Source organism: Cololabis saira, chromosome 2 (assembly GCF_033807715.1).
Source record: "Cololabis saira isolate AMF1-May2022 chromosome 2, fColSai1.1, whole genome shotgun sequence".
In the NCBI taxonomy this organism is placed as follows: domain Eukaryota; kingdom Metazoa; phylum Chordata; class Actinopteri; order Beloniformes; family Belonidae; genus Cololabis; species Cololabis saira.
The window spans coordinates 24,726,087-24,737,368 of NC_084588.1; the positions used below are offsets into that span (position 1 = coordinate 24,726,087).

The 11,282-nt window shown below is 40.7% G+C and overlaps 1 protein-coding gene across 3 annotated transcripts in view; it reads right to left on the reverse strand.

The window, feature by feature from the left end:
* Positions 1-9,890, reverse strand: part of pcdh17 (protocadherin 17) — a 61,964-nt gene extending 52,074 nt beyond the window's left edge. The window contains exons 1-2 of one of the 3 annotated variants that reach the window (XM_061741384.1): positions 9,147-9,890; positions 5,626-8,421 (exon numbers count right to left, since the gene is read on the reverse strand). In XM_061741384.1, the coding sequence (XP_061597368.1) occupies positions 5,626-8,121 (2,496 nt within the window). In that variant the 5' untranslated portion in view covers positions 8,122-8,421; positions 9,147-9,890. The remainder of the gene's footprint in view (positions 1-5,625; positions 8,422-9,146) is intronic. The other 2 variants (XM_061741393.1, XM_061741376.1) reach the window with 2 other exon arrangements.
* Between the last annotated feature and the right edge of the window lie 1,392 nt (positions 9,891-11,282).

Consider the following 11,282-nt stretch of genomic DNA (forward strand, 5'->3'; position numbering starts at 1 on the left):
CTGGTAGCACCAAGGTAACTAGGAGCTTTAAAATCTTTGTTTGCTAAATGGAAATATCATATAACGAGTGGGGGTCATAATAAGGAGAAAAAATGCATTACTACAGAATAGTTGTCAGGTGCAAAACGCACAGACCCATCCTGCGTAGGCGTGCACCTGCAGCGTAACAGAAAGGCAACTGGCACTATCAACAAGGTCAGGAAAACAAGATGAACGGTCACCAATAAAAAAGAGAAAAACATTGACAGTCATCTAGAGAAACAGCAGTCATTCTCTCAGTAGCCAGAAAAGAAAATTAATTAGTAAGTCTCACAGGACTTTCCCGCCTGCTAACAGAAAGCGAACCAAGCAAATCAATGCTTGCTACAGACATGATATTTTGAAGCTCTGGCATCGTTGAGTTAGACAGAGGAGTCCTGATCGTCCACTTCGCCTCTATTACAAACACACTCAGGCATACACATATACACAATAATGCGAGAGTGAATGTCTACTGACAAGCCACAGTTTTATTATCATGCCCATGTCATCTCCCATCGGCTGCTTCCTACTGAACCAAGAAAATTGGATTAATGTGTCCAGCCAATGTGGCTATCATGGAGGTCAACTTGTGTTGTCATTTCCTGTCTCTTTCTCTGTACTTGATTAAAAAGAAAATTCCCTTGTTGTCGTCCACTGCCCTTGTTCGGAGGTAAGTTAAACTGGGGAAATTATGCGGCACGGCTACATGCAGAGTCCACATTAAATGGACAACAGTGAGTTGAAAGGAGATTCGGTGGGTGACCAATCCACGTCTGTCTACTGTTTGACGCTGCTGGAGTTTGATTTATGTTACAGGCGGAAAGTAGTGAGCCTAGTCAGGAGGCCAGATATCAATTTTTTAACAGGGTTTCTTGGATTTCTGAAAACTTGTGATAAATAAAACATTCATTTCCACAACTGCAAACTTTCTCCGCACTCATAACATCTATGTAAGTAATGAACTGTTAATTGCATACACTTTGAACAATTGCACATTCTTAGCCTCAGTCTGTTTAACATTTTTCATGTAAATACTGAAATATGAAAACATTCAAAATGAGAGGGAAGATAAAAGACACTAGTAGTAGTGTGCATTGCAATCAGACCTGATTTCCTTAGTTGTTATCTTTTATAAAACTTAAAATGTTTGTGTCTCACCGGGAAGTGAAAATGAATAGGTTATTTGAGAGTTTACTACAGTTGAATCCACTGCCCCTATTGCTGTCTCGCAATACACACAGAAACTCAAATTCTGCTTATATCAGACAGTCCACAGCTTATTTCCCCCACTTACCCTGTGTTTTGCCGTCCTTTTCCACTCCTGCTCATAAATATTCAGCTAGAGACCTCTAATGTTTATCGTGACATCTTCCGCTTTCCCTCTGATTTGTTAAATGTTATGATTTATTAATGAAAGGGGATGCAAATATAGCTTGTACTCGGCTTAACACAGCTTCTACGGCTTCAAGACACTGTGACAGTAAGCGCCTCTGCAAACACCGCAAATAAAATAAAGGTGATGGTTGTTAACAAACACAACATTAAATGTCTATGGTCTGGTTAAAGACAGGTAAAACAATTTACTGTTAGTCCCTGAAGTGAGCCACTGTGGTCTGGCTGAACTTCCTCTCAGTTGTATCTATCATATCTGCTTTGTGGGGGGGGGGGGCAGAGAAGAATAATAGAGCCGATTAATAATTTAGGATTTCAGTGTGATGTGTTATGAACAGTGGGGTTTATTTGAGAAGATATGAAAATATACCCTTAAGCGATATAATATTTCTGTATGTACTGAAGGGCTCAAAAAAATATGACCTACTGACTCAGAAGCTCCACAGGGGGACCAAAGTAAACAAATCACAGAGGGTTTCTTCAACTAGCCCTCACTCCTTTCAACAACTCTTTGTGCACCTAGTTGCTTAAGTGCAAAGTCCTGTCTGCAAACTGGTTTCAATACATACAGGTTTAGCAAATTTGTTCCATAGGAAGCTCCAGCGGAAAGCAGTTATCTAAAGATGAAAGGAGGGAAATGAAATAAATAGTGCTTTTCTATTCATTGGCTCAGTGGCCACTGAAGTGTGGGAGCAATTTCAATACAATATACAGCTGAGGCTTTGATAAGTCTTTTTTCGGTGGAATTCTGAAAACAGCCCAACATGTGCATCTCTGTGCTTTGTGTGCACAAGTGTGTGTGTGTGAGTTTCTTGGAGGAAGGGTGTTTCAAGGTTCGGACAAACGCAAGATTGTCACGCTCATAAAAGAGAGGGGCTCTGTCACGGAGCCTGCCAGCTAAGGGCTTAAATCACATGCCTGGAATACACAATGACGTTAACCCCCCCCCCCCACACACACACACACACACACATACACTGACTGACTCACACAAGCACGTGAACACATACACACACTCAATCTCACTAAATTATGCAGAGTAAGACCATTCCTCAAAGCCGCCATTCTCAACATCTGCTCCAGCTAAATTGTTTGTATGCATATTTTCAACCTAAACAGATCAAAAGAGTGAATATCTCCTGTATTAGAAACATGCTGCTTAAATGATCACACTCACACCTCTTAACAGTTTTTCCCCAGCAATCGTTATATTCAATGAATAGGATTAAGGATACCAGTCATTTTGAGGGACCGTTCCAAAACCATGTTGTATTGTAAGTAGTTATGATGTTTTGTCTAATTCATATGTAGCATTAAAAGAACTGTCAGCACCATGGTTTCTTAGTCATTATGAATTCACTTATTGTCATTCAAAACTGTTGTGGTAAAATCCTGTGACGGAGGCAATTCCTGGAAAAACATGCCATATTTCATGTCTCCGTGTCTGGCATTTTTCATTAGAGCAGAAGGGGCCCTCTTACAAAGTGACAAGTGACAATGTCAAGTCAGCAGGGACTGGAGCCCGCTTTGTCCTTGCCACTCTTATTTCAATGCCACCCTAAACAAGGCAAAATGATGCCACCTAAAGGCAGCTTTTATAGCCATGTACACAGCCTTGTTGTCATCGTACCAATGCTTTCTTATTAATATGGGTGGTCTCCTGCAAACACAGGATTCTGATTGATTTGGTTGGATTAAAGAGGCAAAAATATATATATATATATTTTTTTTTTACATAAAATAATATTTTAAAACATATCAAAACTTCTCTTTACCTCAATCTGTGACTCTTTTCAAAGCTTTGACGATGAAATGAAATCTTTGAATGTATGGTCTGATAAGGGAGGCTGCCAGAAAGACAAAGATAAACCAGAGGGGTAACTTCTTAACGAGTCACTGAGCTCTGGTTTTCCTAAAAAAAAAGTTAACTATAATTCTCAAGTAATTCTACAGCATATTCAAGACATGTTCAGCACAGGTTAAAACTATGGAGTGAAAGGCTGCACCTCTTTCATCCTGAACTCTGGGAAATTTTCATGCAGATTGGTGTTAATATTGATTCCACACAGAGTAATTCCCCTCAGCATCTTAAGTGGAATTAGGCATCTTTAAGTATTATCCATGTCCTTATCCCAGGAATTCTCTTTACTAATCAAAAGATGCTTTCCACTTGGCCAGGTCCCAGCATGGTTGCAACAGTGATGAGTCCAGCAGAGGTCTACTGATATGTTCATATTATTCCCCTCTCCATGCTAGAGTGTGAGCTCTGTCTGTCAGCCAACGCACTACTATAAAACATCATTAGAGGCTTACAGCTGTAAGGAGTACGACTACAAGTTGCAGACAGTCATAGCTGGTCCACAAGGCACGAGTTAATACACTAAGGTGCCCTTGTAAGATTGTCTGAGCAAGTGATATGTTCTCCCTTTTTTTGTATATATTTCCTATTTAGCATCTCCACCATGACAACTGCAGTGACAGATAGGCTTAGAGGCCTTGGGATCAATGGAAGGGGAATGCTGTCTTTATTTCCTGACATGTTTCCTAGATACACTCTCCTGACTCAGGTTACTTACTGTCCACATGGAGAGAGAATGACAGACATGGAAACAGGGAGAAAAGTGATACGTCTCTGCACGGCTTCTGAAGAAACTTAATGCCTCAGGCCATATTCCTCAACATAAGTTTGTGTTGAATAGCACAACAGAGGACCCATGCATGCCTGATGGGAGGGAGGGAGGGGTCCCTTTGTAAACATGACAAGGATTGTGTTGTTGTTGGTCCTGCTTGTTTTTTTTTTTGTGTGTTTAATTTTTCTTTAAAGGGGAAGAAAAAAAGGAAGTGTACAAATGGAAATTGTGACAGCCTAATTCAGCCTAATTCATCCTTGCCATATTAGCAGAGAAACGCCTGTGGAATGGACCAGCAATTATTTAGTCTCTCTGATTAGGAGGCCTTAACGGTCTTTGCGCTGACCCATGCCCTATGCAGCTGGTTCATAATAGAAGCAGGGCAAAGACTGATAGTGAGAGCAACAGACATTTGCCTTCCTCCCTGGTGGGAACACGTCACATCTGATCACTGTCACCATCACATCCAGGTCCGGTGAAAATAGTGCAGTACAAAAAGGCAGCAGACAGCTTAATCTGGACACTAAAAGTTGATGTCCATTGAGTTGTAATTCGAAAGAAGGTTTTTTCTCTGATTGCGCCAAACAACGTGAAAATAATCTTTGATTAAATTATTAATTTTATATCTCTGATATTCCTTTCAAATTCTATCAGGCTCATAAAATCTGTTAACTATGCAGTTTATCGAGAGAAACCCAATAATTTACCTTTAACTAATCACTTGGTGACAGTGGGAAAAAAAACATAACATGAGGAAAAACTATCTTTTTAACAGAAAAAAACAAGGTTCCTCTCTGTCCCAAGTGGAACAAAAGGAGCACAACAGAATAATGGCTATGTTTTCCATGACTTGTGTTACATAGCACTGTCCAAAACTGACTTTAATCCTCATCTGCCATGACAGACTTTTAATGAGCTTAAGGCCAAAGACACAGAGAAGTTATCACGTTAGAGGATTATATACCCAAGTACTCTGCACAGAGAGGTATAAAGTAGCCGTGAAAATAAGTACAATCTCCTAATCTATAGGAATTAAACATGCAAAAATAAATCTGTAAAAGGATCTATAGAATTTCAACCACATCAATCATTCTACACCAGTCAGTGCTTGAAGTGATGTTCATCTTACAGTATTATAAACTATCTTTATTTACAGTGAGTGACGACATGATATGTTGAACAAAATTTGTTTTAAAAATCTAGTATTCAGAGAAAGCTAAATATATATTTTTTCTCCATATGAATTAAATGACAACAATTAAATGACAAATCAAAAATGTGTAATGAAGCTGTTTTCAAAAACTTGCCATGACATATTTCAAAGTGATTTGTGTTTATGTCACCAGCTCTGTTCTAGGAGATCACCAGAGTGGCTGTTTAATCCCTCTAATGCTCACCCCTCCCTTTCGTCTCTTTCTTTCAGTGCTCCTGGGCCTCTCCGCTATTGCCTGTCCTTGATGTCTTTTTCTTTCATTTTACAAAACACGGGGCAAATGCTGAAGTAGGAAATGGGAGCTTCGTGAGGGTTGTGATGTGAAAATGGTGGCACAACTGTGAGGGAAAAGGGTGCAATTTCTCTTACCTGTATGATGGACATGCGGTTAGTAGGTGTGTCTGTAGTGCTGGTGACTGGGCCTGTGAAGCTGGTGTGGCATCCCATGTGGCCTTGGGGCACGCTGAGGTTATTGGCAGTGGGCTTGAGGTACATAACCTCTGACCTTGGTGAGCTGAGTGGCAGGCGTGTCTGGTAGTCAAAGTACATGGGAGAGGTGGCCAAGGAAGGGCTGCTTACCACATTCATCACATTCATGGCATCCCGCTCCTCCACCTCGCTCTGCACCAGCATGATGTCGTTCTTGTTAATCTTCTTCTTCTTGCCTTTCCCCAGCTGAGGGTGCGAGTATTCAGCAATGCGACAATTGTAGGTGCGGATCTCTTTGTTTTCCCGCTTGCACTTGATTGCTATGGTCACCATGGCAGCCAAAAGCATGATAGATATGATGCTGAGAGTTATAATAAGAGGAAGAGACATGTCCCAGTTCTGGCTGTCTTCTATGTGTGGCAGTCCATCTGGAGGACGTCCATTGGACGCCTTGATGATGAGTCTGGCAGAAGCAGTTAGAGTTGGCTTGCCATGGTCTGACACTCGAATGATCAGCTCCACATTGGGGTTTACATCCTCCCAGAATGGGTGGGCTGTTCGCACCTCCCCTGTAATAGGATCAATCTCAAAGAGGTGTTCATCATTGCCATCTGAGATCTCATATGTGAGCCTTCCACTCTCGCCGTAGTCATTATCCACTGCCCTCACTGTGGTAACAATGTAACCAACACCAACATTTCGGGGAACATGGATTTCAGCTGTGTCATTTTGGAGAAGTGGCAAAACTATGACTGGGATGTTGTCATTGACATCCAGAACACTAATGCGCACTGTAGCGTTACTCTCTAGATGTGGAGATCCTGCATCTTTAGCAAGAACCTTGAAGTCAAAATACTTTATTTGCTCATAGTTAAAAGATCTTACAGCGTAGATGGCTCCATTAGCTGCATTAACATTCACATAGGTGTTGACATCACCCCCACTCACATTGGAGTTAATAATACTGTAGTACACTGTGCCGTTCTGACCAAGGTCTGGGTCGTGTGCCAAAACTGAACCTAGGTACTCTCCAGGGATGTTGTTCTCAGGAATCTGAAGAAGATACACTGACTTGCTGAACCGGGGCACATTGTCATTTTCATCCAAAATCTTGACAGTGAAAGATTTTGTGGAGTTTAGGGGAGGATTACCATTGTCTTTAGCCACAATGGTGACATTGTACTCATCCTGCACCTCCCTGTCCAGTGGCCTGTCCGTCACCACTGTGTAGAAGTTATCATAGTTCTCCTCAAGTTTAAAAGGGACATTACCTAGCACTCTGCACTGAAGCTGTCCATTTCTTCCTGAGTCCTTGTCCGTGACACGCACAAGAGCAATGACAGTGCTTGGGGGTGCTGCTTCACTGATGGCTCCTTGTCTGACAGACACAAAGCCTATAGATGGCCAATTATCATTCCTGTCAAGCACTTTAACAGTGACTTTACAATGGCCTGGGATTGGATTGGGACCCAGATCCTTTGCCTGGACGTCAATCTCAATAACTGGGTTCTCTTCGTAGTCAATTTCACCCTGAATCTTTATGACCCCTGTTCTTGAATCTATGGAGAAGAGCTCCCGTATTCTCTCTGGGGCATAGCCACTAAAGGAATAGACTACTTGACCGTTGTTTCCCTCATCAGGATCAGTGGCATTTAAATCAATCAAGACTTTTCCAGGAGGTGAATTTTCAGGAATTTCCACAACATACGAGGGCTGATCAAAGATGGGGCTGTTGTCATTGGAATCAATAACTTTGACATTTATCTGCATGGTTCCAGACCTAGGATATTCCCCGCCATCAGTCGCTGATAGAATAAGGGTGTGATGGCTTCGTTCTTCTCGGTCCAATGGTCGCTGAATAACTAATTCTGGGAATTTGGTCCCGTCTCCTCGGGACTTAACCTCCAAGGAAAAGAGATTGTAGTCATCGCGTGTTATTTGATAGGTTTTCAGGCCATTTTCCCCCGCATCTGGGTCATGTGCACTGGTCAGGGGAAAACGCGTCCCAGGGACTGCATTTTCAGAAATGTCAATATCAATCTGATCCGAGGGGAAAGCAGGTGAGTTGTCATTAATGTCCTGAATGTCTATTTTTATCATACATATCTCCTTGTCATTGGCAAATACCTCCATAGAAAGCTGGCACTTGGGGTTTCTCTTACACAATGTTTCCCTGTCGATGCGCTGCTTTGTGTACAGCAGTCCACTTTGAGGATCCACATCGATGAGATGAGGGGCTGAGTTCTCCAACACCCTGAAGTTGGCTTTCTTACCCTGTCCTCCCTGCCCAGTTTGATCAAGTCCAAGCCTGGCATCTTTGGCAATATTCCCAATCACTGTTCCTGGACCCTGTTCCTCCGGGACAGAGTAATTCAAGTTTTTCAATGTCAGGGCTTGAGCCCACAAGAGGAGGAAAAAGAAAATAGAAAGATGCATCTCCACTCAGTAAAAGCTGCTGATATCTGTCCTGTGGTTACACTTCCTATGACCTGTTGATATTTTTTTCAGATTTGGTATTTCTATTATTTCGGATCAAATAAAGAGTCCTGTTCATCATGTGAGGCCTTGACATTTGTCTTTGTAGATTGTCTTGGCTTTGTTGCTCTCCTCCCCTGCAAGCAATATGTGGTGCTGAACACCTAATTTATATTCAGCTGAGCACCCAGACTCATCTGAACAATAATCGCGATCCAGTCTCCAAACAGAATACTCATCGTAAGTATTCACTCGAACCACCTAAGAAAGAAAGCAAAAAAAAAATGTTATATATGAAATAATTAGTGAATCAAATTAAAACAGAATGAGCTACACAAGCTGCCAGTAAGAAATCAGATCCACTGCCAAGTGAAAAAAATGAAACTAGGGTCATGTGTAATTCATCTCCACAATTAAGGGGGAAGCTTGTCAATTAGTTAACCTTGAGAAGACATTTGGCAGCCCAGAAACATGAGCAAATAATGATTCTCCGTGTAGCTTCTTCCCCACATATAACATACAATACTATGAGCACAATATTTAATCTCTCTTTCTCTGGATACAATCTGCCCCTTACGGGAAAATGCCACTTTCACAAGCTGAGTACGGAAACTGTAATAAGGCAACTTTAATAATGTGGTAAGACCTCGGGCGTAAAACTGAGGACAGCCCATTGTGACGGCTATTTGAGTAAGTGAGTATAAAATGAGCCCCTTGCACGCATTAACAAATCCGCATAATCCTGATATTTAAAATGAGCCTTGCAAAAAAAAAAAAAAAAAAAAATCTTAAATGAGCTGCCAACATCTCAGTGCAGCCGTGTAATTCTTTCAACTGAGGCTCCCTGTCTTTCTCTCTTTCTCTGAGACTCAACAGTCCTTGGAAAAAGCTGTTGCATCCGTATGCATGGGGAAAGGCTTTGAAATAACAGTCAGGGCTTGTAGTTGCAAAACTGTGAAAATAAAAAATATAAAACATCATCTTACCGGTAGAAACTGCTCCTTTAGGTCAGAAATATAACAGTTCAAATCAAAACAGTCAGTTCCAGCGGGTTTCAGGGAGAGTTTTATCCCCTATAACCACTTCAGCAGGTACCACCCGTATCCTCGGTGCAGTAAGGAAAAGCCACAAACCCCCGGTGCATACGCAGGCTACGATGCAGCGCAATGGATATTAAAAAATAAATAAATTAAAAAAAAGGAAGGGGGGGGGGGGGGGTTGCTTCAAAGTATGACTGTAATGTCAATGAGCTGAAGTCCTCTCCGCTGTGTGATTAGAATGCAGCGGCTCGCCTTCTGCAGTGAGTCACCGTTCTCAGGATGCAAAACTCTCAGGAAAAACACTCTATAAGGGGGAGAAAAAAAATCCAGATGTGTGATAAGGTAGTATCCAAAGTGAATTTTTAACGGGCGATCATTTGGCTTTCTCCCAGTCCCAGAGAGCAGAGAGTTAGTGATTCCCGTTGTGGCATTTTTGTCCTTGTGCGTCGTCCCCCGTCAGGTCCGCGCGGAGGGACAGATGCTGCTGAGAGGTTCAGCAACAGTGCCGCATCCTGGAATCTGTCTCTCAGTAGCTGTCAGTGGGGAAAAATAGTACTTCTTTCTTACTTTTATGTAATATAAACAAGCAGAGCCGATGCTTACTTATTTCCAGCACGTAACTCACTCCTAACCACTGAGAGCGCTTCCGCTCACTGACTGAAGTCCGGACACCGCATGGTGCATTAAACACTGTCGCTGCTGCTGTGGCAGCCAATGAGTTTGAAGAGGTGGGGAGAGAGGGAGGGATTCAAAAGCCGCTGTGGGCACAGACTACAAATGATTGGTGGCTCCTGGTTCGCCGGTAGAGGATCTGTCTTTTTTCAAATATCACACTTTGTTTAGCTTCCAATAAAGGAAAGGAATGAGCGTTGGACACGGTCACCAACGGATTTAGTCCCCCTGGGAGCATGCAGTTCTGAAGGGGTTTGAAATGACAAGCATACAGCCTCACATACAGCATACAGCATCGAGCATACACTGATACAAATACATCTAAGCGCATGTAAATACAGTATAACATGTTTAAATCTGTGATATTAACAATTAAAAATGAAGTATGTTGCTTTACATGAATACATCTAGTTTTGAACTTAATCTGCATTTTTTCAAAAAACAAGACATTGTTGCATTTTTTCCTTAACAAGCAGTATTTATGTAATCCCAGGCATTTCTTTCATTTACACGCAAACAACAAGCAATGATCTTGTTGTATTTACCTTTCCTTTAATCTGTTGGGCAGATTGACCAACGTTTAGATGAAACATGCTTTATTTGTTTAAGTAGAACACCACAGTAAAAAATATCTTGCTTGATCTACTTTAAAAAAATTAAGGCGACTTTTTCGCATGACATTTTTATGTAGATCAAGAAAGACTAGTCTTTGTATAAACTACTCAATTTTTAGTATGTACAAAATTCATTTGCAAGTAAAGTCAACTTAATTTTTTCCTTTTTTTCTCTTTTCCTTTTTTTCTTCCTTTTTTTCTTTTTTTTCTTTTATTTTCTTTTTAAAGTCAACTTAATTTTGATAAATAAAGTAAACTTAACACAATTAAGTTGACTGTACTTGCAAAATGTATTATTTACATACATAAAATTAAGTAGTTTATACAAAGACTAGACTTTCTTGATCTACATAATAATCTCATGCAAAAAGTTGACTTTTTTTTAAGTAGATCAATCACAATATTTGTATCATTGTACAGTTTCATCCTAAATGAACATGTGTACTGTGTAAATGTGTACTGATTAACTGAATATAAGATTTTAACCTTTTATTTTGGATTCCATTATTTATTTATATATTTATTTATTATCCTTTATTTAACCAGGTGTAGGTCTCGTTGAGATTTAAATCTTTCTTTCAAGAGAGACCTAACCAAGAAGGCAGCATATAGTTAAAACAATGTCAGAAAAAAACCAAAGCAACAAACAATCAACAGGGACAGAATAAATCAATTAAATCAGGTACATCCATTGAAACGTTTAATTCAATAAACACATACAAAATGACTTGCAGTTGTAAGTGTTAATCTTAAAACTGAACATGTATAGATAGAAGGAACGCTGCATTTTGAAGAA